The following is a 26,588-nucleotide window of genomic DNA, read 5'->3' on the forward strand; positions in this document are numbered from 1 at the left end:
GAGACATCGTCGGACGACAACTCCAGCGTCATCCAGAAATGGCATTAACCGTATCTTAAACTTCCTGGCAGATTGAAGCTGTGTGTCGGACCGAGACTCGAACTCGGTACCTTTGCCTTTCGCGGGCAAGTGCTCTACCAACTGCGCTACCCAAGCACGACTCACGCCCCGTCCTCACAGCTTCACTTCTGCCAGTACCTCGTCTCCTACCTTCCAAACTTTACAGAAGCTCTCCTGCGAACCTTGCAGAACTAGCACTCCTGAAAGAAAGGATATTGCGGAGACATGGCTTAGCCGCAGCCTGGGGGATGTTTCCAGAATGAGATTTTCACTCTGCAGCGGAGTGTATACTGATATGAAACTTCTGCAAGGTTCGCAGGAGACCTTCTGTAAAGTTTGGAAGGTAGGAGACGAGATATTGGCAGAAGTAAAGCTGTGAGGACGGGGCGTGAGTCGTGCTTGGGTAGCTCAGTTGGTAGAGCACTTGCCCGCGTAAGGCAAAGGTCCCGAGTTCGAGTCTCAGTCCGGCACACAGTTTTAATCTGCCAGGAAGTTTCATATCAGCGCACACTCCGCTGCAGAGTGAAAATCTCATTCTGGAAACATCCCAGCTGCGTTCAACAATCTGGCTGTTACGCCAGTTATTAATGTACCAGTATTTTCCATTTGCAACGACTTATCTTTCATTAACCTGTCATTCTGCAATATTAATCACGTCAGTATGTGGCCTAGGGAACGTATTCCCGAAATTTCATTACTCTACATGAATTATTTTTTGATGTTGCGATTTTTTCCGTCAGTGTATATTGCGGGGGCGCGGCCGAGAGGTGAAGATGAGATCGTCGACCCCCGTGGGAGCGCAGCACGAGGCAGCGCGCTTCGCGGAAGGACGGCCGGTCGGTTCGCCGGGCCGGGCGCCGGCTGCGACTGCAGGTCGATATATAAAGGGCCGCGCCGACCGGCGCCGCATCCGCCATGGCGCCCCAGCCACGCTCTCTCTGCTCGGGTCTGCTCGTCCTGCTTCTGCTGCCGCTGCTGGCCGCTGCCGACCCTGTTCCAGCCGACACATTCGTGACTGAGGGATGCGTGCCCTACAAGCCGACGGGCACGCCCGCGGACAGCGCGGTAAGTCGCAGCTGAGCTCGCGGCGCCTGCCGACACGCCCTCCTCTCGCACCGCGGGCTGGCACAGTTGCTCAAGTTCCTCTACCCTCGTGTCTGCGCTCACGCATTTGTCTCAAGTGGGCACGCGCCGTCTCCATTGTGTGTGTGTGTGTGTGTGTGTGTGTGTGTGTGTGTGTGTGTGTGTGTGTGTGTCGTTCTTCAGGAGGGCAGGTAGGGGGGGGGGGGGGAAGAGTCGGTCTTGTGGGGGCGAGGGGGGGGGGGGGGGGGAGAAAGTAGTGGACCAAGCGGGATATTAACTGAAGTGTTCGATACCATGACACCATTTAGCCCACTCACCAACCTAGCTGCCGTCTTTGAACCTAACCTAGACCTCAGGCTACGATACAGATCAGTCTATCACTTTATCTAACCTTATGTGATTTATTAGTTGACATAGTTAGTTCATAACCAAACTCACCTTCCACCCTAACGTACACCTCAGGTACAGATAAGTCTATCACCACAATACACATTCTAGAAACTAAAATAGAAATGTTGTCAATGTTACGTTCCCTTTCTGTTTGCACAAACACATATGGCGTCACATAACCCACCATCGATATTTTATGGGATGAAGCCGACATCCAGTATCGGTAGGTTCAGTTGTCTCTCAAGTGAGTATGTGGTACAGGAGAAGGGTCACACAAGGACGCTTATGGAAAGAAGTATTGAAAAATTCATGGCACATTAAAACTTTCTGCCGTACTGAGACTCGAACCGGAACCTCGCCTTGAAAGCAATTCGTTTACGGACTGAGATGTCCACTCACGCCTCACCACTCTCACCACTCACGTTCACACCCCTACTTCCGCACCTCTCTCCTAGTGAAATTTAAAGAGCTGCGTCCGAAGTTCAACAGAGGCAGTCTTATTATGGCATTGCCTTGTCGAATACTGTGGTGGAAATTTTTCAAGTGTCAGGAGTCCCAGTCCAGAAACAGTTTTAATCTGCCAGAAAGTTTCAAAGCTCTGCCTGCTCCACTGCACGGTAAAAGAAGCATTCTGGATGTAAATGTTGTGTGATGTCCTTAGGTTAGTTAGGTTTAAGTAGTCCTAAGTTCTAGGGGACTGATGACCTTAGATGTTAAGTCCCATAGTGCTCAGAGCCAATAATAATAAGTAAATGTTGTTGTTGGGTCGAAATGGGAAATAAAACTGAGGGTAAAAATTTTATACTGTCTGCAGTTTTAAAACACTATTGCTATGTGTTTACCTTACCACCCCCTCCCCGTCTTTCCAAAGAAATATCCTGTTCCTCCCTAGATTCTGCCATTCTGTAAATATTTTATGTTTATATTCATAAATGTGTGAAAGGGAATGAAAAGGTAAAGAATAGACAAATAACTAACATACGACACATACTTTCCTTATTTCAAAATTAAAAAGCATTTGGTGTATATTAGTGTACATTTTGATTCATTTGGGAAGTTTATACCTTTATGTTCATGTATGTAATTGTGTCATGGGATGTGCATCTGATTCTGTGTGTGAGAATACCTTGCTTCTTTAAGTAAGGGCGTCGTATACGAGAATATGAAATCGAATTTCTTCAGTGATACTCTACATTTGTTTGTGTTTCTTTGAGTGCAATAAGGGGAAGGGTGTGTTTGTCTATGTGTGTGTGCGCGTGTGTGCGCGCGCGCTGTGTGTGGGTTCAAATGGTTCTGAGCACTATGCGACTTAACTTCTGAGGTCATCAGTCGCCTAGAACTTAGAACTAATTAAACCTAACTAACCTAAGGACATCACACACACCCATGCCCGAGGCAGGATTCGAACCTGCGACCGTAGCGGTCGCTCGGCTCCAGACTGCAGCGCCCAGAACCGCACGGCCACTCCGGCCGGCCTGTGTGTGGGGGTGTGTGGGGGAGGGGAAGGTGGCCACGGCGGGGTAGGCGTCAGCGGAAGTAAAGAAAAATAAACATTGAGATGAGTATAAAAGGATGATTGCGGACAAAACCTGTTACCTGCTCTTAACTTTCTTTTTAACACATTAATTTACGTGCTTGCAGAGGTCAAGTGCCGCTATATGCGCTAACGTTGTTTTTATATACCGGATGATTTATCTATACTGTTAACCTAAATTTTTCCCAGCCGTTGAAGATAACGAAACAAGGAATTCGATAAGTTATGGAACGCGAAGAGTCGTGTAAGTTACCATCTCATCAAGCGCGTAAAATTTTATCCTGTGAGATACTGAGGCAGTTCAGTTTTTTAGTATCGAATAGTGTATTTTTAACGGCTTGAGAGGTCCACGGATATGAAAAATAAAGTGACATAAAGAGTTTCCTCAAGGAGAGGCGGGAAAATGTGCTAAATATGATGACAAGACTGGCAGAACCGCGAGGGTCCCGCTGCATTACACAATGTTTACTTGGAAAAGTAGCTGAAACCACGCAGTACATGACAGTCTTGTTCCTCACATTTAATATGTAAATCATTTTCCATCTCCTCCACCCCCCCCCCCCCCCCCAATCGCCTACTATCTTTGGTTTTTACTGCAATCGAAAGCCTTGAAAAAAGAAGAGAAGGGTAATATGATGCTTGTAATAGGTTCGAGAGCAACTCTATGTAACAGCTGCTCTCAATACTATAACAAGTATCATATTACTCTCCTCTTCGTTTTCACAGTTCTCAATTAGAGAAAAAACCAAAGATAGTTGCTACAATATCTTGGTTATTGCCACTGACCACAAAGCACCTTTTTATCAACAGCCGAAAACGTCATTTCAGTAACAGTAACAGTAGATTCCACTTAACGCTCATGGAGAATTTATCAAAAATTTGAGAAGGTATACTTTAGTTAAAACCTACATTCATTTCTCATTATGCAGAAACAGCTTTGCTCATGCGTGTACGAGAGAGAGGGGGGGGGGGGGGTGGCGGAGGGGAGGGGGGTGGAGAGAGGGAGATTTATTTGTGTGTTTGTTTTTAGCACATAGCAACAGCTAAAATTAATCAGCTGACAGGTCACGGGGAAACAAGAGAAAGCAAATCATCAGTAAAGCATAATTCTCAGTGTTTTCGGCGCACATTAAATGATAGTTTACATCCCGCGGTAGTGTTTAACTATTTGTCTAATTGATTACTAAAGTATTAGTTTCATTTAAATGTACCGGCCACAAAATGGCGGAATGGTATAAATAAAGAAAAACACCTGTTTGAAACAAAATAAATGTTGTGCGCTTAATATGTAATAAATACCTGGTGAACTCAGTTTTTGTTTTGCTCCTTAAGGATTATTTTCTGTTCTAAGAGTTCTATCGCTAGTATAAAATACAGATGAATCAACAAATGACTATGGACTTTGTTACAGAATTATATTGCCACTACTCCGAAGCAACAGGGAACTCGAAAATATACCAGTTATTGTATGTAAGTGTGCTTTCAAGATGGTAAGGACGGGCACATTTCAAGATTTTTCTCCTCCTGAAACTAACATGGACGCTTAATGACATTTTGTTGATAATATACAATCACCTAAACTTTTACTAGAAACGAAATTAAAAACTTAAGTAACTATTGTCCAAAATTATTGAGGTTTTAAATGCGTACCATTTTCCGTTACTATAGTTTCTTGGCTCACAATGTCTTTTCGGGTGCATTTTTAAAATTATGTTGTAATGTATGTTACCTAGAGTGCAAAATATATTCACCCACAAAGTTTTTCCTATAATCGTGGCGTTAGTTGAGGACGTCTTTGCGGAATATTTATAAGCAAGACAACCGTGCCTAAAGCTAACTTGACCACTAAACACAAAAACATGACTTTTTTTGTTTGTTTGTTTGGTCGCCTTAGATCAGTGGAATAACAAAGGCCTGTTTCAGCTCAGTATCTGCGTCTCAGCAATGAGGCTTTCCTGTCGGGCAATCATTTGCATTCCACACGTTACTCCATTCACGCCATCATTTCTGCACCCTGATGTCATTTCCTGAAAGTCGAAGCGCAACAAAGGAACGAAGTGCGCTCAGGCACATTTCCAGGATGCCGAAATCTTCGCACAGAAAGAGCTCTTGCAGAATGAAAGACGCATAGAGGAATGCTGATTCTTTCCCCATGTCGTTTTAGCTTACTCTTGCGTCTACATTACTCTGAGACATGGGCTTATGCTTCCACTCGATCATTCGGTAGGTACAAGTAAGTCAACCCTCAGGTTCCAGTGACATCGATAGCTCCGTGATGCTAGGCTAGCGCACGCCGCCGGCATCTGTCTCGTTTATTGATCCCACCTGTCTGCTTCCAGTAACAACGCACGTGCCTCACCGACCTCCCCTGCTGGGTCATACCAAACTTGTCTTACGCTTCGCGCAATATACTCGTTATCATTCGTTCTGTCAACACTGCACGTCCTGTCAATAACGGATTCGCTACAGACGTGATGGCGGAGGACAAGTTCTGGAACTGTATTTATACTCTCCTATTCATTATACAAGACACGGCAGAGGCTAATTACTCAACCACATATAAGGAACAAACTGAGAGTATCAAAGCGAAAGGAGGAACGCTGAACTCGGTTTTCCAATGTTCCTTTACAAATAAAAATCCAGGAGTATTACCCCAATTTAATCCTCGCAGCACTGCAAAGATGAATGATACAGATATTCATGAAATGTAATCGCAGTTGCGAATACGAACAACCATCAGCTGTATAACGGAAGGACGACAATGAAAATCTGTGCCGGACCGGGGCTCGAAGCCGGATTCTCGCTTTACGCGAACGGTTGCCTTAACTGCTTTGGTGTCCGTGCACGACTTACGGCCAGTTTTAAACTTCCGGGACGTGTCACAACCTATAGTCTTACTCATGCAATTCCCGTACAGGCGAGAACATTTCAATAGAAAGTTGCTGCCCGGTATCGGCAAGAACTGCGACAATCGTGTGAGTGGCGTTGACAACGGGCTGAAATCACTAAAACCGAACAAAACTTCATGACTCATGGAATCCCCTGTCAGATTAGATTCTATATTGACTTTCCGGATGAGTTGGAACCTCTTTTAGCCATAATCTACTGTAGATCGCTCGAACAAAAACTGTGCCCAATGAGTGGAAGAAAGCACGTCTCACACCCGTCTATAAGACAGGTAGCAGAAGTGATCCACAAAACTACCGTCGTATCCCATTGACGTACGTTTCTTGTATAATCTTCGAACACATTCTGCGCTCAAATACACTGAAGAGCCAAAGAAACTCGTACACCTGCCTAATATCATATAGGGTCCCCGCGACGTGGCTGCACGATCCGTTACAGCCATGCGAATAAGATGCCTGTCATCTCGACTGCTAGTGATACGAGGCCGTTGGGATCCAATACGGCGTTCCGTATTACCCCCCTGAACCCACCGATTCCATATTCTACTAACAGTCATTGGATCTCGACCAACGCGGGCAGCAATCTCGCGATACCATAAACCGAAATCGCGATAGGCTACAATCCGACCTTCATCAAAGTCGGAAACGTTATGGTACGCATTTCTCCTCCTTACACGAGGCATCACAACAACAATTAGCCGGCCGAAGTGGTCGCGCGGTTCTGGCGCTGCAGTCTGGAACCGCGAGACCGCTACGGTCGCAGGTTCGAATCCTGCCTCGGGCATGGATGTGTGTGATGTCCTTAGGTTAGTTAGGTTTAACTAGTTCTAAGTTCTAGGGGACTAATGACCTCAGCAGTTGAGTCCCATAGTGCTCAGAGCCACAACAACAATTCACCAGCCAACGCCGGTCAGCTGCTGTTTGTGTATGAGAAATCGGTTGGAAACTTTCCTCATGTCAGCACGTTGTAGGTGTCCCCACCGGCGCCGACCTTGTGTGAATGCTCTGAAAAGCTAATAATTTGCATATCACAGCATCTTCTTCCTGTCGGTTAAATTTCGCGTCTGTAGCACGTCATCTTCGTGATGTAGCAATTTTAATGGCCAGTAGTGCAAATATTAACAGTGACACCAACACACTGACTGCTCCGCGAGCTACACACTTTGCATACATCTCTACGCAGCTGAGGCAGGTTCTGTTATAGGTCTCGCTCATGACGCCAGTACTCCACCGCCAAGCGAGTTACACAGAGGTGATAGAAGTCATGGGATGGCGATATGCACATATACAGATGGTTGTAGTATCGCGTACACAAGTACAAGGGCAGTGCATTGGCGGAGCAGTCATTTGTACTCAGAGTGATTCATGAGAAAAGTTTTCCGAAGTGATTATGACCACACGACGGGAATTACCAGACTCTGAACGCGGAAGGTAGTTGGAGCTAGACACATGGGACATCCCATTTCCGAAGTCGTTAGGGAATTCAATATTCCACGACCTACAGTGTCAAGAGTGAGCCCAGATCACCAGATGTCAGGCATTACGTCTCACCACGCGCAATGTAGGGCCTGCACTAAATGACTGAGAGCAGCGGCGTTTGCGTAAAGTTATCAGCGTTAACAGATAAGCAACACTAGGCGAAATAACCGCATAAACCAATGTGGTATGTACGAGGAACGTATCCGCCATGACAGTGCGGTGAAATGTAGCGTTAATTGGGTATGGCAGCAGATGATCGACATGAGTGCGTTCGCTAACAGCACGACTTCGCCTGCGCATTTCCTGGGCTCGTGACCATGTCGGTTGGGCCCTAGATGGCTGGAAAACGGTGGCCTGGTCAGATGACTGTCGATTTCAGTTGGTAAGAGCTGATTGTAGGGTTCGAGTGTGATGCAGACTTTAGGAAGCCATGAACCCAACTTGTCAAAAAGGCATTTTGCTAGCTGGTGGCGGCTTCATAATGGTGTAGGTTGTACTTATCTGGAATGGACTGGGTCGTCTGGTCCAACTGAATCAATCATTGACTGGAAATGGATATGTTCAGACTTCGTCCCAAACAACAATGGAATTTTTACGGATGACAATGCGCCATGTTGAAAGATTCCCGTCAAACCTCCTTGCCTAGGGACGCCAGATGAAAGTTGATGTCGTCTAGCCCTGAATGAAAATTGCGCAACGGATAACTGGGGAGGGGAGATTGAGAGCGCTACCTAGAGAGCGTGCCATTTCTGTATGATACTAGACAAGGGGCTGGAGGGCTCACACGCTGATGTGTGGGTCCCTGCATTCTATATGTTTTATTTTAAATGAATTCCTTTAATTTGACTTCTTTGTGATTTTTAAGGTATGTTAAAGATTGATGACAATTGATTACCTGTTTATTTTAAACATTATCACTCAACTTTACAGCGATTGCAGCAATTGTTCCAGTTTACAGATATTACAATTTTACAACTCACAGCTCAGGTATATTATATACTAATCTGCGGGCAAGACGGAATTGCGTTGGCCAAATGTATACCACCAAAGTCTCCTAATATTTTACATAGGACATCCACTACGTGAGGAGGATAACGGGCAAACTGGGACCAGATACATTAGCACGGGGGGTCAAATTTCCGAAATTAAACGAGAACATTCATTTCCTTACACAATCCGAAGCTGGAAATAAAAGAATTAGTACAAGTGTTCAAATACCTCTCTTCCATGCTTGAACATTGAGACAAACGCACTGAGGCCACGTCTGCTCACTTACCCGTCTTCTGTAACAGTCCACCAATATGGCGGGCACCCGGAGGTCTTCCTCGGCCCCGGTGGAGGGGATGGTCGAACCACTTGGCCGTGACCAGCCTCTCCACCCCAGATCTTGTGACACTGAAACGTCTTTGACTTTTACCTGCCTGTGATGTCTCTCTGATCCCCTACCCAGGAGTGAGGTTGGCACTACTATACTACAGAACTACTTCCCAACTAAGATTTGGCCACGCTTTACGGAAAGGTGTGTGGAGGATTAGGAAAGTTCACGTGCAGATTCACGTACAAGAAATGCATAATACACGTCACATATAAATACGTATTATGAAGCCTGACACATTTCTTTCCACCCGTCCACACGGGTTCTATTGCACCCGCGGCCGGCAGCGTCGTGCAATAAAATTGGCGGCAGAGCCGCCTCTGTTTGTATTTCTCGGTGCGAGCGAGCAGCGAAACCTGCTGCTTGTAGAGCAGAAACTACTGTACCGTTTCAATGTCACCTGACCACAGTTGTCTGCGATTGGTTTGATGACATTCTGGGCAATTTCAGTGAATGATGTTGTCGCCCACATCAACCAACATGAATCCCATCGAACATTTGTGAGACATAATTGGAAGGTCATTTCATGCAGAAAATACTGCACTGACAACCCTTTTGTAATTATGGACAGCTATAGAGGTAGCATGGCTCAATATTTTTGCATGGGAACTTCCAACGACTTGTTGAGTCCCTGCCACGTCGAGTTGCTGCACTATGCCGCACAAAATAAGGTCCGATACGATTTTAGGAGGTACCCCACGACTTTTCTCACCTCGTTGTACATCTCAATGATGACATGACTCCTTGCTCGATTAATACAGACTGTATCGTTACTTCGGGTTGAACGATAATGTAGTTGTGGTATCCCGGTCCGATGAATGATTTGATGCAGCTCACCACGCTAGTCTATCCTGTGTACTCTTGTATTGCGTCCATATCAATTTTGATATATCAACTTTTTACTGTAATTGGGTAGCGATACTGTATATCATGCAACTGTGATGTCTTGCAGAGATATCATTTTCGTTTCTCTACCAGTGTACAACAGCTTCCAGCAAAACCGACCTTCCTCGATTAGCCGTAAATCCTCTGTAACTGTGTCTGTTGCCCCGCAGGCTGAAGGCCGTTGGCTGGTGCTGATGGGCTTCTCGGCGTCCAACACAGTGCGCGCCTACTGCCAGAAGGTGACCGCCAAGGCGGGGTCGCGCCCGGGGCTGCTGCGTCTCTACTGGGAGCTAAGCAAGACAGAGGGTGAGTAAGCCCTCCTGCCGCAGCACGTCACACGACACGAGCACGTCACTTCTATTTTAGATCCAACGTGCAGCTCAAGGTTGTCACTTACATTTACTCCTAGCAAGATCAACGTATTTTCTGTAACGCGCTTTACGAAAGGGATGTGGGTGGCGGAAGCGGGGATGGTGGGGGGGGGGGGGGCGTACCTTATGCCTACCATAAAAAAATCGTTAATTGTGTTGACTTATATAAAAACTATACTTTTTAAAGAGACACTCATTTGCAAGTAGCGTCCAGAACCCGAAAATCTTTTAGCTCACTCGTTTCAATATCGGCGCACTTTCAGTAACTTTTGCTACCGACGAGGGGGAGGGGGAGGAAGGTACCTTGTGCCTACCGCAAATTTTTTTTAAATGGAAAATTCGTTACTTGTGGTTTTTTACTCATAACATATTTCATAAAGAGATTCTGACGTGTAGCGCCACATTTCGAAAGCTTCTATTCTCTTCTTGTCTAAACTATTTATCGCCCATGTTTCGCTTCCATACATGGCTACACTCCATACAAATACTTTCAGAAACGACTTCCTGACACTTAAATCAATACTCGATGTTAACAAATTTCTCTTCTTCGGAAACGCTTTCCTTCCCATTGCCAGTCTACATTTTATATCCTCCCTACTTCGACCATTATCATTTATTTTGCTCCCCAAATAGCAAAACTCCTTTACTACTTTAAGTGTCTCATTTTCTAATCTAATTCCCTCAGCATCACCCGACTTAATTCGACTACATTCCACTATCCTCGTTTTGCTTTTGTTGATGTTCATCTTATACCCTCCTTTCAAGACACTGTCCATCCCGTTCAACTGCTCTTGCAAGTCCTTTGCTGTCTCTGACAGAATTACAATGTCATCGGCGAACCTCAAAGTTTTTATTTCTTCTCCATGGATTTTAATGCCTACTCCGAACTTTTCTTTTGTTTCCTTTACTGCTTGCTCAATATACAGATTGAATAGCATCGGGGAGAGGCTACAACCCTGTCTCACTCCCTTCCCAACCACTGCTTCCCTTTCATGTACCTCGACTCTTATAACTGCCATCTGGTTTCTGCACATATTGTAAATAGCCTTTCGCTCCCTGTGTTTTACCCCTGCCACCTTCAGAAATTGAAAGAGAGTATTCCAGTCAACATTGTCAAAAGCTTTCTCTAAGCCTACAAATGCTAGAAACGTAGGTTTGCCTTTCCTTAATCTTTCTTTTAAGATAAGTCGTAGGGTCAGTATTGCCTCAAGTGTTCCAACATTTCTACGGAATCCAAACTGATATTTTCAAAGGGCGGGCAGAAAGTACCCCCCTCCTCCCCCCCCCCCCCCCCCCCGCCAGCTTTAGTATTGCGATGGTTTAACTGCAAATACGTGTAAATACCAACATCATTTGCCTCTTCTTGACTTCCGTTAGTACTCTGTATCAAAACGTACACATTATGTTGCGTCAGCAGTTTAGATCAATTCAAAATAGAATAAGGTAAAGGAAACACATTTTAAGCAATACAGAACACTGAGAAAATGCTACAGGTCTGTTGAGAGTGCCTATACTGAGCTTGCCTGTCCTCTTCTGGAGTACTGCAGTGCAATGTAGGATCGGCGTCACACAGAATCATCGGAAGATATCGAAAAGGTTCAAAGAAGGACTGCTCGTCTTGCACTGCTACTAAATAGGGGAGATATGATACCTGAATTGCGGCGGCAATCATTAAAACAGAAGCGTTTTTCGACACGGCAGGATCTTCTCATGAAATTAGTCACCAATTTTATCTTCAGAGCAGGAAAATATTTTGTCGGCGTCCACCTACATGGAGAGGAATGATCATCAAAATAAAATAAGAGAACTCAGAGCTCGCTCAGGAAGACTTAGGTGTTCCTTTTTCTTGCGAGCTGTCGGAGAATAGAAGGTTAGAGACATAGCTTGACGGTGGTTCTTTGAACTCCCTGCCAGACCCTTAACTGTGAATTGCAATGCAACAATGTAGATGTAGATGATTTTTTTAGTCATCATTTTTCCGACTTTTTTTACGTAAGAGGGACCATCTGTTAGAAAGTATACCATTATTATGTTCAGGCCTTCCCTTTCTACCTCTGGTAAAATATAACGCTATGTACCAGCTCCTTTCTGTAGCGATACTCAGCCTCTAGGCCAGCGTTTCTCAACTGCCGTGTTGCGACACACTGGTGTGTTGCGAATACATGTCATGTGTGCCTCGAGAATTTTAATGTCTTCTAACATTCCCCAGATAAAATATCTAGAACTTAAAAAAAAATCACTAAATCATTTATTGGAGTAGCCCAATTTGCAAAAAGCTGCTCATCATTGTGCGTAATTATACGCATCATAAGTAAAAAAAATTGTTGTATATATTTTGTGTGTATGCTTTTTTGCATATAGAAAAAATCACATTTAAGGGTGTCGCAAATTTTGAAACGTACTTTGGTGTGCCCCAAAGGCCAGAGACGTCCGCATGTTGGGGAGGGGGGAAGTGTGCGGCTGGTCCCGGCGGAGGTTCGAGTCCTCCCTCGGGCATGGGTGTTTGTGTTTGTCCTTAGGTTCAATGGTTCAAATGGCTCTGAGCACTATGGGACTCAACTGCTGAGGTCATTAGTCCCCTAGAACTTAGAACTAGTTAAACCTAACTAACCTAAGGACATCACAAACATCCATGCCCGAGGCAGGATTCGAACCTGCGACCGTAGCGGTCTTGCGGTTCCAGATTTGTCCTTAGGATAATTTAGGTTAACTAGTGTGTAAGCTTAGGGACTGATGACCTTAGCAGTTAAGTCCCATAAGATTTCACACACAAAATAGAGACACACAAAGAGAGGGGGGGGGGGAGAGGGGGGGGGGGGGGGTTGGAGAAGGGCGGGCTGGAATCTGTGTTAGACTTATATTAATTTCAAAATTCTCACGTATTCTGTAAGTGATTGTCTCTGATTCTACTCAACCGCACGCTAGGGGTAACACAGTGGTTTTAGTAAATACTTAATTGTTTGGTTATCAGGTTGTTCACGGGAAATTTCGTTTTCTTGTCGTGCAAGGACGTAGCCAAAGGCAGGTCCAGGAGGTTCGACCCCCCCCCCCCCCCCCCCCCCCCCCGTTTATCACGTGAAAGAAATTAACAAGACCTACTTCCTGCGTAGTGAAATTGAAAGACATTTTGATTTTCAGTCATAAGACGAAAAAGGATATGCACTATCGGTAGCAAAGCCAACGATAAATTAAAACTATCTATACATCCATAGCACTATCAGCTATTGCCCATCCCTATCTTAGCCAACACCAGGCCTTGCTTGACCTTCAGTTCAGTTCAGTTCTTTACTTGTAGTTGAATTTAATGTGCTACCTTTTACTGTTTTTGTGCTGTGTGTTGTTGTGGTAGTATCTAATTATGGAGAAGTTTGTGACAGCAGTGACAAACCGATTTGGATTCGTTCGCTAACGTTATGATAAGTTAAAACTAAGTACGCTCTATTATAATAGCCTATTTACTCGTCTATTGCAGTTTAATGTTGGCATTGAAGTCGTTATTTGGAGGCTGCTGGAATTGTGAGGTTATAGTATTTCAGTATTTCACAAGACAGCGGAGCGGTAAATATTACAAATTACATTAAATTAAAATAAGCGCGTAAAAATACACGTCGGTTTACTTGTGTCTCCCAAAATTCGCATCAGGAAAAATATCGCCCAAACGTCGATGGCTGCATTTCTTTAAAAAGATTGCTGACTATTCTATCATTAGTAGCCCAAACGGCAAAATAGGGTCCAATCTGTTAACCCAGCCGGTACTCAGTTATGAAAACCGTTTCCGTTTCGAAACAATGGGGTATGGTTTGTGAAGAGCGGAAGGGATAATTGATGATAGCACATTATATAGTTAGTTTGTTTCTATAAGACTTTTTCATCGCGTTGGTTGAATTCGACCGAGCCGACTACACCCTACATCCCTCTGTCCCTCTTTCGTCCAAAATCTATTTACGCTCTTGTAATAGTATAATACTAATTGAAGCCACCAATTTCATGCACAATTAAATCTTGAAATATGCATGCATTCATTCACTATCAAATGACTAAACATTTAGAATTAAAGGAAAAACATGCAGTATCAGAATTCATTCTGTTGTTGGGAGGTATTTTATGTAAAAGAATGTACAATAACCAGTTTTTACAAATTCACTGACTCGGGGTAGCTCTGCGTGGCGAGCCGCTGGGCTTGCAATCCATGGATTCGGGATGCTAGGTTATTTGATTCCATCCGCCGGCAATCTTGAAAATTGTTTCTCATTTTCAGTTTAAGCAAATGCTGGAGGTTGGCTGGTCACAGGCAGTTCCTTTCAAAAACTTTTCTTTCTTGATGACAGATTCCAGTTCCCTTACAGATGCAGCCCCTCTACTTAAAAATGAAAGAAACTGTATCGAAGGCGAGCCAACCATCTCTTCGGAGACTCCCGGCATTAAAAGCCGTATGACAAATAAATAAATAAAAATAAAAAAATTTCTGTTAGGCTCATGCATTTGTCTGACGGGACATTCTTTAATGCAGAAAATGATCTTTCTTACATTGCAAGAAGTGAGAGATGTATGCTTAAGTGAGGTTGGATAATTTCAGATAGTTTGTATTTTCGCTACCAAAAATTGCTATAGCTTCTCTGTTGAACAAGTATCTCTTTAGTCCAACAAACCTTTCGGTAATAATCACGGTGTCCCAATAGATTAGGATCCGTCCATTCCTGATCACTTCCTCAGCGTTCCCGGGTTCGATTCCCGGCGGGGTCAGAGATTTTCTCTGCCTCGTGATGACTGGGTGTTGTGTGCTGTCCTTAGGTTAGTTAGGTTTGAGTAGTTCTAAGTTCTAGGGGACTGATGACCATAGATGTTAAGTCCTATAGTGCTCAGAGCCATTTGAACCATTTGAACCAACTTCCTCAGCTCAAATCAAGACTGAAAGAAGAAGTGTGTACAATGACTTTGGTGGGTGAAAGGAGACTGGAGCATGACTGCTTCTCGGTGGTTTGCCAAAGTAACGAGATTATATCTCCGCTTGGTGATAACTTTAAGACCACATTTAAAATAAAATGGTTTATCGTTCATTATAAAGATGTTCAGGATAAATTAAAAATATACATTTTTAAAGTCCTCTTTAACAAATCGGAACCCCCTCCCCCCTTTTTGAAAAAGTCTTGACTACGTCCTCGTGGCGTGGTGACGGTTTCAGCGTTCTTTTGTGGTCTTAGAGGATGTAAATCTTTAAAGAACTTTGCCGAGATAGAGTTCCGGACCGTGTCTACGACTCTTCCTTGCATAATCCTTAATAAGGCATAGTTAGGGACAGTTCCAGCACCCAGCACAGAATAAACATGGCTGTGTTATATCTGCCGACAATTGTCCCCAGTTTCTGAAGAACTTCCCCCAAACTTGTGAACATCTTAATCTTAATAATATGTTTGCATTTGACCCGTCAAGGTTTGCTGGGACTTCATTTAGTTTTTAACGGTAGAGTGATTGTAGTATGTATGTATTGTAGTATGAAAAACACAACCATGTTATGCTGTAAGTGTATTCAGGATTCACTTATAATTCATCTACGGGTCCAAACAGACAAAAAAATACAAAGTTCTGCACTCGAGAATGGGAAAAAATGGTTAAATATCAAGATCGGAAAGACGTTTGGGCCTTCTTAACTACAAGGTTCCTAAACAATACATGGAATGTGACACTGCGTGACATCCAGCCATACAGTTATGAGTTCTGTAGTCTCGTTGCCGTGTCTATACAATAACGTACCAAACCAGGGAGACAAAGACAATTTTGGTTGAGTCCTAGGCTGTTACGAGTTGATTCTGCCGACTAGTTTGGTGTTTTTCGAAGGTTTCCTACATCCACACCCATATTAATATTATAAAAAGACATACAGAGGGGTCCAAAAAATGTTTAAAAGTCCATAACTGGCAAACTAATTGACGGAGTTGTCTCATCTTTGGTAGTGTAATAGTTTGTAGTTCCGGCAATCGCCACACAAGCGTTGTATTGCGTTGTTTTGTTTTGTCAGATGACAGTCGCCCAATAGTCAGTGTTTTGTTATTAGTTACACCTAGTTACTCGAGTAAACATGGCTGGCGCAAGGCTTACATTCGATGAAAGGAAGTCAGTTTTGAAGTGGTATTTTAAGTACGAAAACATTAATGAGGTTCAACGGCAATGGCGAAATGAGTATCAAACAAAGCCACCGACAGGTTTAACGATTCGTCGCATGCGAGACAAATTCGAAGCCGAAGGCTGTGTTAAAGATGTACACAAACAACGATCTGGACGACCTGTAACAATAACAAGTCCAGCTAACTCCCGTCGTGTGTTACAACAATTCACTCGCTCACCACAGAAGTCTGTGAGATAGTGTGTGTGCCCGTGGAACTGGAGTGAGTCGCTCAAGTGTTCGGCGAATTTTGAAGACAGCAAAGTGGAAGTGCTACATCCCACGATTGCTACACGCAGTGAACGAGGACGACTCAGATCGTAGAATGGAGTACTGCGAGTGGTTTACTAACATGGTGCGCAACGATGAAGAGTTTGCAGAGATGATTCTGTGGTCTGATTAGGCACAGTTCAAACTTAATGGTACAGTAAATCGTCACAATTGCATCTACTTGTCCGCCGAAAATCCGAACGTCCGTGCAGACAAAGCCGTGAATTTGCCAGGAGTAAATGTGTGGTGTGGGTTGTGATATCGGGGCTTGATTGGGCCACTCTTCTTTGACGGCACAGTTACCGGTGAGGTGTACCTTCAGAAGCTTCAGACATCCATTTTACCTGCCATCCGAGACTTTTATGGAGACGGAAGAGTTTACTTTCAACAAGATGGTGCCCCAGCCCACTGCCAAAATCGTGTTAGGGCGTATCTCGACCAAAATCTACCAGGAAGATGGATAGGCCGTAGAGGTGCTGTGGAGTACCCACCATGTTCCCCAAACCAAACTCCTCTGGACTTTTACCTGTGGGGAACACTAAAGGATGTCGTTTATCGACAAACGCCACATTCATGTGCAAATATCCAACTGAACACGCAGTCAGTAGTTCGTGCTGCAGTTCGGCGGCATCCTTTGTGTGTGGATGTTAATGGTGACCATTTCCAACACCTACAGTGATATCTTTAAGTTGGACGTTAAGCTACACTTTCACTAAAAATGAGACAACCACGTCTGTTAGTTTGCAAGTTATGGACTTTTAAATAGTGGGTACATTTTTTGGACACCTCTGTATTTTGGATATACCAGTGTAATATGCCTACCGTTAAGGTATAGCAGCGATCGACCTCCAAAATATGTTGATTGGGTAATTATGAAATGATCAAGATACAATCGCCTCGTGTACTTCCCCTCAAATTTATTTCTTGGGCCACGACACGTTCTCAAGCTCAACTAACCAGTTGCATCAAAAATGGAACTTTTGGAATCTTGCCCCCACTTGGATAAATGTCTGCGGACCCCCATGCGCAGAGTCCAGAAAAAAATCACGAACAAGGCCTTTATATTTCTCTCTAGGGTACTCAGTCCCAGAATTAAATTACAAACAGCTACAGACTCCCTGCTCCGAACAAGGTTTTTGAGAGCTTTCCTGGGTTTTCAGGCAAATTCCGAAATTGGTAATCCCCTCATAAGCACAACCAATTGCGAACGCCTCCGTCGCACTACCATTTCGTAGTAATCTGGCTGAAAACAATAGCTGTCTATAGTTTTTGTTGGTTTTTTTAGTACTCTAAAGTGTTTAAACACTTTCGAAACATCTTAACTAACCATTTTCCTTTATTCATGATACCACTGTAAATTCAAAAACAATTTTGGGACATTTTTTCCAGTAGAAATTATAACGTATTTTGGAATTTGTTTCCTGAAGCATTCTCTGGAGGGACGTCAAAAGGAAAAGTGAGTGATCTTCAAAATGGTTCAAATGGCTCTGAGCACTATGGGACTTAACACCTATGGTCATCAGTCCCCTAGAACTTAGAACTACTTAAACCTAACTAACCTAAGGACATCACACAACACCCAGTCATCACGAGGCAGAGAAAATCCCTGACCCCGCCGGGAATCGAACCCGGGAAGCGAGAACGCTACCGCACGACCACGTGCTGCGGACGTGAATGATCTGCGTCGATTTGCAGCCACTAAAATCTGCACAAGAAGATCTGCACCGAAAACCAGTTCGAATATTTCTGTGAAGAATGAACACGCCACATTTTCCACGGAAAACAAGGCTTAAAAACTATTCGAAAAATTACAACGTAACGGAAGAATAAAAGGAAACGTCCGCTGAGGCTGATTCAGTACGGTACCGAAAGTTGTTTGGATATTAAAAAACTAGCTAGAAATTCTGTGCCTTAAAAGAAAGCAGACTACCACTATTTATGAATGTAATATTCTGCAAGTGCAGGAAATATTTTTGTGTACGACGAACAGCTTACATAAATCAACGACACGTTCTCTTCCATTACCCGTGCCTCCCTCCAATCGTTTCATTAGTTTCTAGACTCTACGTGTGAAGAAACCTACTTGTCTGTAATGGAGGAAGTCATTAAGCTCAGAATGAAAAACGTCATTACCGTGGATTGTTAGATGACGAACGGAAATGTGAAAGTCTGATGTAACAAGATCGGAAGAATGTGGAGGACGTAGAATCGCTTTCTAACAAAATTCTTGGCTAGCTGCTTTCGTAATGTTTGAGGTGTAGGCCTACAGGATTGTTTTCTGTTGCTGCTGCAGCAGCAGCAGCACTTAATACAGCTTCCTGGGCGTTTTCCTTCAACTGCAGCTACAGGCGCTTAATCTGTTGACAATAAATGACTTCACACTACACGAAAATTTTAAACCACCAACCAGGTGCCATCTTTTGAAACGTTTTTATGAGATCTTGCTTTTTCTTCGGTATTCAGGAACATCATTCCCTTTTGTAAGATAGCACAGCACCTCTTTTCTTGGCTACGAGTGGGCAATATCGTTTAACCACTTATGAAAGAGACGCTAGCACAAATACGCATATAGTGGTTGTGGACTTCAGATTTTTCACTAAGAGTGCTCGCTACCCATACTTTTTCTTTATTTTCACTCGTCAGTCTGAAAATTTGCGAACTAAGCACCTTATTAACTGCAGTAGGACTCTACATCTGCATATAGATGCGTCTATACACTGTGAGGCACAATCGTAGCAGAAGATAGCTTTGCCCCAATTTTAGCTACTCCCCTTCATTGTTCCATTCCCACAGGGAAGGGAGGGAGCAGAAAACCTGATTGTATATATGAAATTAAATGAGCGTATGGCAGCATTGGCCGGGAGGTTCCATCCGGGGAAGTTCGGCCGCCAAGTGCAAGTCTTATTTCAGTCACCGACACATTGGGCGACTTGCGCGTTGATGATGAGGATGAAATGTTGATGAGGACAACACCCAGTCCCCGAGCGGAGAAAATCTCCAGTCCGGAAGGGAATCGAACCCGGGCCTGCTTGCATGGGAGGCGAGCACGTTACCACACAGCTAAGCGGGTGGACATTGTATACACACTATGTGATCAAAGGTATCCGGACATATGGCTGAAAATGACTTACAAGTTCGTGGCGCCCTCCATCGGTAATGGTGGAATTCAATATGGTGCAATGGATCCTGATGCAGTTTGGAATTCCTGTGTGATGGTCCGGATAGATATCTGCCTATTACACATTAATTGCCGAGTGCACCAATCTCGATTAACAGTTAACCGCAGTTAAGTCGATATATAATCCTGTTCAACGCAAATTTCTGGTGCAGCAACATCGATCTAAGTTAAACGAGGGAATCGACTGAGGCTACATTTAACCGTGGCTCTTTCCCGGTTTTCTCGACATAACCACGGTTTAAGAAGCATGCACTATTAAGATGGCAGCACGTCTTGATATAATGGATGGCAATGAGGAAGAATTGTTATACGTTGACCTTTTCAACGTGGCCGAAATCGGGTTGGAGTGATTGTGAAAAGGGGAAACCTTTTTGAAGATTTTGGTGAAAGGAAGTTTGAAGAGCGATTTCGTCTGACGAAAAAAACAGTGTGATGGTTATTAAACCAAATTAATGATAGGTTAGAATTTCCTACTGATCGGAATAATCCTATTTCACCGATGAACAGAACTTGATTAACGCTATTTTGTCAAAAACTGATATTTTGAGCCCGTGGCTGTATACAGAACATAGGTTGACTCTTAGATAGAAGATTACAGCAACCAGTCACTTTTTATAATGCTATTTATTTATTTAAGCAGCGCCGTTACCGGTTTCGATCCGACAGATTCATCTTCAGACGGCTAGTTCACGTTTTACATTAGATTTTGCCTTTTGTTTCCCCACCTGACGAAATTTCCTTGGGGTGGTGGTGCCCTACAACCAAAACAAAATGTAGATAACGTCTTTTTAACTGTAATTGTGCCTCACAACGATTTTAAGTGATGTAAACAGATTATTATTATTAAAGGGACATAATGGCGCGGATTCTTCATCGTAAGTAACCGAAACATCTTCCCTTTAATAATAATGTCCGAAAGAACAGACACCATCTTCATGCAGTCAAGTTTTGCCGGCACGGTAGTTCAGCGTGTTCGGTCAGAGGCTTTAGCTACCCTTTGTAATAAAAAACTGAGTAAACGGATCAACGATCAACCTGAAAGAGTGTTATCGGACGTCCGCCACGAACAAATTCAACGAAAAATATAGAACAAAATGAGACTAAAAAAATGGATAGAGCGTCTGTCATGTAATCAGGAGATCCCGGGTTCGAGTCTCAGTCTGGGCACACATTTTCAACTCTCCCCATTGATGTATATCAACCCCTGTCGACAGCTTAGGGTCTTGATTTAATTATCATTCTAAGATAGCTGCATGGTCACCGATGGTATCTCTTCTTTCGAAAGAACAGATACCATCTTCATATATTTGCGAATATGTCCCTCTGCCAAACAGTGGCAAGGCAGTATTACGCTTTAACACATACTTTAAACACAGAAATCAACATACGTGCATTTTTCTCTTGACTCTGGACGCAAGAGCAGTTCCTTTTTTATCCGTGTAAAAAAGTAATGCGGAAATAACCGAAATACGCTGTTTCAGTCAATAGGTATGAGAATAAAGTATGTGAAAACGAGACGTAACTATTTGGAATATCAATTATTATGATCGAGCGGTATTAGTGGAACCATTTTTGTTTGTTAACTTTCGTCAATAAGGATTTAAAGCTATCAGTAGTAGGAAAATACGAGGTATCCGCGCTGTAAGCAGAAATAATATGCCAGACATATTTTGTACAGTCGGTGTCAACAACCTGTGACTATTTATTTATTTACTTAACCTGATTTGTTTAGGGCCCTCAACCCTCTCTTATATCGGACCAACGTTTCACAAATGCTCAAACGTGTGTGAAATCTTGTGAGACTTAACTGCTAAGGTCATCAGTCCCTAAGCTTACACACTACTTAACCTAAATTATCCTAAGGACAAACACACACACCCATGCCCGAGGGAAGACTCGAATCTCGCCCGGAATCAGGCGCACAGTCCATGACTGCAGCGTTTAGACCGCTCGGCTAATCCCGCGCGGCAACGTCTCACACGTACAGTAATTATTACATCATAGTTACCTAAGAAAATAACAATTTTAGTATGACAACTAGTTTTAATAATAATAATAACCTAATAATAATAATAATAATAATAATAATAATAATAATAATGATGGTGGTAGAAAAAAAGAACAGTTTATAGGTATACTAAATGTAGGTTTTCTGATACAGCGAGTTCTGGGAAAAGGAAATTTAAAGAGACTGTATCGGCTAAGAATAATGGGAAGCGAGCAAGATCAGGTTGGAAAGGGGGACGTACAAGGGCAACGGATGCATACAGGGACAATGGTAATCTTATCGTTGCTTTAGTAAACGTGTCATAACCTGCCTTCTGAAGACGGAGATATTATTTTCTTCTCTAATGTAAAGCGGGATAGCGTTCTAGAGGCGCCTCCTGCTACAGAGGACTTCGAGAAGATGGCTGAACGATGGAATGGGACAGAAAAGATTTTGGGCTGTCGCGAAAGGGCATTTTTATACAACACCATCAGATGCTATTAAACAAATTTGATGTGCTACGAATTTTTATCTCCGTGGCTCTCCCAATGTTAAACGAATACGCTGTCCTTCTTAAAAAGAACCCACCCCCTTCTGCTGTATCTATTTTATTTAAAACGGAGAAAGTAAGTCAGCATTGATAATTATTAGTATCATCATATTAAATTATCTATTTAATAACTGTAAAACACTTTATTTTTTCATATTTTTATTTATATTGTTTTCCTCTATGTCAACTGATCAAAGAAGTGTAACATCCGCAAATCTGCAAACGGGTGTGTGCTTGGATTCAAAGGGGACAGGGTATGAAATACTAAGCCCTATTACCTTCTTCTTTTTTTCTTTCTGCTTCTTCTTCTTTTTCTCCTCCTCCCTCCTCCTTGCCTCCTCCCGTGTCTCTCTAGGGTCGACATTGATATAGAGGTTGTGGTTGCCCTTCAAGAACGTTTTCTACATTTTTGTGTAGCTTGTATCTGAGGCAGGAAATGGATACTAGCCTGGTATGCACCTAGTTCCATGTGGGAAACCGCCTGTATACCACAGCCAGGCTCGCTGGCTCATCAGCTCTCGATGTTAACCGCGATGCGGACTAGAACCAGCCCAGAATCCCGGAATCGGAGCGTTAACGCGTTCAGCTGTCCGGGCTGATAAGGAATAAGCCGCATTTAATTAAAAAATTACTGCGAAATAAAAGCAAAATAATGGTAATCTGTGCGAAAGTGTAAGCCTGTTAAGTCAGAATCTGCTGCTGTACTTAGATCAGAATAACGAAGTGACTGACAGCTGCTTGTTCACAGGACGACTACTATAACAACCACCAACCAGAGAATCAGGTTAAGGAAGGGTGCATACGATCGACCGTAGGTGGCCGACAGAAATGTCAACGAATAAACGCACACTTCAGACTGTTTCTGGGAACGCGCTCACGACCTACAGTTCGTGGATAGTTATGAATGAAGATGAATATCTGAGATATCGACGATGAAGACAAAATCGACGAGTGCAAGTTCATCTCTTGGGAAACGTTAAGTTGAAGGTCGCTTGAATAGGCCAGACGCTCAACATGAAGAACATGGTAAACGTTTATGATTTGTTTTCACAAGAGATCAGCATCAACGCAAGTTTTGAGACCTTATCCTAACCAGTATTTGGTGTGAAGAAAAGGATTTTTATAGATTATGTAGTGCACGGGGCAACGGCGTTGCCGCAGTGAATACACCGGTTCCCGTCAGATCACCGAAGTTGAGCGCTGTTGGGCGTGGCCGGCACTTGGATGGGTGACCGTCCGGGCGGCCATGCGCTGTTGCCATTTTTCGGGGTGCACTCAGCCTTGTGATGCCAATTGAGGAGCTATTCGACCGAATAGTAGCGGCTCCGGTCACAGAAAGCCCCTCCTATCCGCATCCTCATCTGAGGATGACACGGCGGTTGGATGGTCCCGATGGGCCACTTGTGGCCTGAAGACGGAGTCCATGTAGTGCAAGGCTTATCATGGAATTCACATTTAGAATTTTGGCAGTTTTTGGAGGATATTCCACAGAAGCTTAGGTTTAGTATGCCACATACTACTCATATTTTTCAAGCAGCACACAGCTCTGTAAGAAAGAAAGGCGGTATTAGATTTGAAGGCAGATTACATGGAGATTACATGGACCACTCTTTGAAAGTATATCACTGCAAGGCACAAGAGGTACAAATGGCGAAATGCAAATTAGGGATTATTTCGCCGATTACTTTGTCACCACTTGTGTCAGTTCATTGGCGGTATGATGAAGCAGCTAAGTAATACATATATGAAGTTAGAATTTCCTTACCCCGCTTTATTTTATCCTTCAAATCCAAATCGTTTCAGTTACCAATAAGCTCCACACATACTTCCTCCCATAGTTTTTTTATTTATGTTTCTGTCATGATATTCTGCACTGCTAGTATGATAACCAAGGACTGTATTAATATACATTTTTAACACAACGCATCAACACAGAGTGACAACTCAACCGATAGTCGTGTGCTTAAAGCCATTTAAACGCGTATGCGTATCGTATCAGGGTCGAGTCGGTAGGAAAATAGAGCTTGTCTCATCTTTTTTGTCAGCCCGACTGTTTTGTAGGTCGTGTGCTTGCCTCTATTACAATACATGATGTCTATTACAATCAACAAAATAGCCGGTGACCGACAGCCTATCGTGTGTACCTTCCACAGTACCGCATTCTATTCTGCTCTGTCCGCCGTTGTCATATCGCTCTGCTACCTCAGGTGCTAGCTACCACTGTCAGTTGCAGACGACTCTTGCGGCCGGTAACGTAACATCAGTGATTCGTCTTTGTTGTTTGCATTGTTTCTCTGTGCGGCGTGTCTACTTTACTTGACGTAACGCGCTAAATTAGTTGTGAAAGTGCCCAGGAAAATGAGAAGACTGCTACCACCCGGCGAAGCAAACCGATACTGCACGATAACGACCAGCGTATCCAGAACGGAAATGCCCAGGTGTTGCTGCAATAGCCATATTGTGTGCGCAGACAAACTGACATCACCCCTCCGTAACCTGCTGTCATTCACGTTATTTTGATCAGGGTATAGGTAACATCCACCGCGTATCTTCATCCCATGCATTGCAACGTGCTCGGAATTCGCAATGCGTTCGAGACGTTGCCGTTCAAGCTTATCTCACTCTTTAACGACGGCCATCCTTGCATCATCCAGCGTCAACCTACCTCACATTAGGCATGGTGATGTGTTGTGTTTTTCTTGTTTCCCTATTTTTGTCCTCCCCATATATATCGCTTACATAGTAGCCGATTACTGAAGTGATCGATACCCACTGGTGTCGAAAGGTTCCTAATATGCACCAAGCTTGATTATATCACTAGATAGACTGTAGTAGTTACGCAGAGATGAAAACTCCTGCAAGGACAGACTAGCTTCGAGAGCTGCATCAAACCAGTGTCTGAACTGGAGACCACAGCAGTAGGCTAATAATAGCAGCAACAACAGGTAGTAAAATTAGGTCATTGGGGTTCCGTGCCTAAGTCTCTAAAAAACATAACTCTTATAAGATCGCTTCGTGGACTGTGTGTCTGTGTGTGTATCCGACCGTTAATACACCTTTTCCTCAGTAACGGGTAGACGTATCAAGTTCAAACTTATGTCGCATATTAAGGTCCAGTATAAAAATCTGAAGGTTCTAAGTCAATGCAATCAAAAAGATACAGACGTTTGTCACATATTTTGATACTCGAGAACTCACTCATCGAAACCTACAGACATGAAACTTAGCAAGGGGCCCGCATCTCGTGGTCGTGCGGTAGCGTTCTCGCTTCCCACGCCCGGGTTCCCGGGTTCGATTCCCGGCGGGGTCAGGGATTTTCTCTGCCTCGTGATGGCTGGGTGTTGTGTGCTGTCCTTAGGTTAGTTAGGTTTAAGTAGTTCTAAGTTCTAGGGGACTTATGACCACAGCAGTTGAGTCCCATAGTGCTCAGAGCCATTTGAACCATTTGAACTTAGCAAGGGGCAAGGCTTCACAGTAAAGGAAAGCAAAAAATTGTTAATTTTTAATTACATACGGTCTAAGGCGCTGCAGTCATGGACTGTGCGGCTGGTCCCGGCGGAGGTTCGAGTCATCCCTCGGACATGGGTGTGTGTGAAATTTCCTGGCAGATTAAATCTGTGTGCCCGACCGAGACTCGAACTCGGGACCTTTGCCTTTCGGGGGCAAGTGCTCTACCATCTGAGCTACCGAAGCGCCGGCCGCTGGTGGCCGAGCGGTTCTAGGCGCTTCAGTCTGGAACCGCGCGACCGCTACGGTCGCAGGTTCGAATCCTGCCTCGGGCATGGATGTATGTGATGTCCTTAGATTAGTTAGGTTTAAGTAGTTCTAAGTTCTAGCGGACTGATGACCTGAGATGTTAAGTCCCATAGTGCTTAGAGCCAAGCTACCGAAGCACGACTCACGCCCGGTACTCACAGCTTTACTTCTGCCAGTACCTCGTCTCCTACCTTCCAAACTTTACAGTAGCTCTCCTGCGAACCTTGCAGAACTAGCACTTCTGAAAGAAAGAACTAGCACTCCTTTCTTTCAGGAGTGCTAGTTCTGCAAGGTTCGCAGGAGAGCTTCTGTAAAGTTTGGAAGGTAGGAGACGAGGTACTGGTAGAAGTAAAGCTGTGAGTACCGGGCGTGAGTCGTGCTTCGGTAGCTCAGATGGTAGAGCACTTGCCCGCGAAAGGCAAAGGTCCCGAGTTCGTGTCTCGGTCGGGCACACAGTTTTAATCTGCCAGGAAGTTTCATATCAGCGCACACTCCGCTGCAGAGTGAGAATCTCACTATGGGTGTGTGTGTTTGTCCTTAGGATAATTTAGGTTAAGTAGTGTGTAAGCTTAGGGACTGATGACCTTAGCGGTGAAGTCCCATA

At 43.9% G+C, this 26,588-nt stretch overlaps 1 protein-coding gene and 1 pseudogene across 1 annotated transcript in view; both read left to right on the forward strand.

Annotated features, from left to right (window-relative positions):
• Nucleotides 1–920: 920 nt before the first annotated feature.
• LOC124596427 overlaps nt 921–26,588 on the forward strand; it is a 29,117-nt gene continuing 3,449 nt past the window's right edge. Inside the window, exons 1-2 of the mRNA XM_047135559.1 lie at nt 921–1,125; nt 9,883–10,018. Of these exons, the coding sequence (XP_046991515.1) occupies nt 976–1,125; nt 9,883–10,018 (286 nt within the window). The 5' untranslated portion in view covers nt 921–975. The remainder of the gene's footprint in view (nt 1,126–9,882; nt 10,019–26,588) is intronic.
• LOC124597420 lies at nt 23,371–23,488 on the forward strand (annotated as a pseudogene).

Source organism: Schistocerca americana, chromosome 2 (assembly GCF_021461395.2).
Source record: "Schistocerca americana isolate TAMUIC-IGC-003095 chromosome 2, iqSchAmer2.1, whole genome shotgun sequence".
NCBI classification, from domain to species: Eukaryota; Metazoa; Arthropoda; class Insecta; order Orthoptera; family Acrididae; genus Schistocerca; species Schistocerca americana.